Source organism: Eurypyga helias, unplaced genomic scaffold, assembly GCF_000690775.1.
Source record: "Eurypyga helias isolate BGI_N326 unplaced genomic scaffold, ASM69077v1 scaffold2869, whole genome shotgun sequence".
Lineage (NCBI taxonomy): Eukaryota > Metazoa > Chordata > Aves > Eurypygiformes > Eurypygidae > Eurypyga > Eurypyga helias.
Window position 1 is genome coordinate 31,080 of NW_010272534.1, and position 1,006 is coordinate 32,085.

General features: G+C 42.5%; 1 protein-coding gene across 1 annotated transcript in view; it reads left to right on the plus strand.

Annotated features, from left to right (window-relative positions):
* Positions 1-486: 486 nt before the first annotated feature.
* COL4A5 (collagen, type IV, alpha 5) overlaps positions 487-1,006 on the plus strand; it is a gene marked incomplete at both ends in the record, with an annotated part of 33,231 nt that continues 32,711 nt past the window's right edge. The window contains one exon of the mRNA XM_010159139.1: positions 487-576. Within this exon, the coding sequence (XP_010157441.1) occupies positions 487-576 (90 nt within the window). The remainder of the gene's footprint in view (positions 577-1,006) is intronic.

Consider the following 1,006-nt stretch of genomic DNA (forward strand, 5'->3'; position numbering starts at 1 on the left):
ACCATGTTGCTTTAATGTTAAATTACATTATTTATAAAGTGACAATCTTGCAGCTGTGAAATACTAAGCAACAGTCACAGTATAGCAGTAATCTACACCCTTCTGAGAGTTTTTACAGGCATTGCATCAGAGGTGAGTTTTTGTGAGAGACAGTAACTGATAAATCTGTTCTTTTATAGAAAGGGGGAGAGTTCTGTGTATTTAAGCAGCACAGGAGAAACAGATGAATGAATTATTTTGGTAAATAGATGGCTTAAATACTGGAAAAACATCCTTTGAAACCTGTTTAAGTGGTGCAGTTAAATGCAACATATGTGTATGTTCAGGCCTTTCTGTAGCTAAGCAGGCGAGGTGTTTAGTCCCAGTGTGTGTTTGTGTGGTGGCTTCCTGCAGAAAACCAGAAAGATGATGTGTTTCCTGAATTATTCTATCATAGCTTGTGCTTTTGTCATGTTACACCTCTGTTACCACCTATTCTTTTTGTAGGGTGAAAGGGGATTCCCAGGCTTGGAAGGACAGCCAGGTTTGCCTGGATTTCCAGGACCAGAAGGACCACCTGGTCCAAGAGGCTCGAAGGTAAGTCCCAGTTCAGTTGAATAACACGAAAATGTTGTAGCGTTAGGTAGCATTAGCTTGCTTGTAGTGCTGATCCTAAATCATTCCAGAACTCTTGATTAGCACCGGTTTAATAGCAGAAGTCTTCAGATCTTGGTGTATCACATAGGGGTTTTGTTTGGTTGAATAGTCAACCAGAGCAAAAAGATTGCTCTAAATTCCCTGTTCTTCACCGACACACGTGCTTGCAAACACTACACGCGTGATCGTATCCTTTCGCTGGGTAGTGCAGATTAAGGTCATACAACAGGTTTGGCAAGGTGCTGTAATGTAGCCTTACTCCTCCTTGCAGTAATGCACTCCATGGTTTACCGGTAAGTATGTTGGGCTGTCAGCTGCCGGGAGGGGTCCCACCACACAGGTAAACTGTTGTTTGCACCTGTTGGCATTC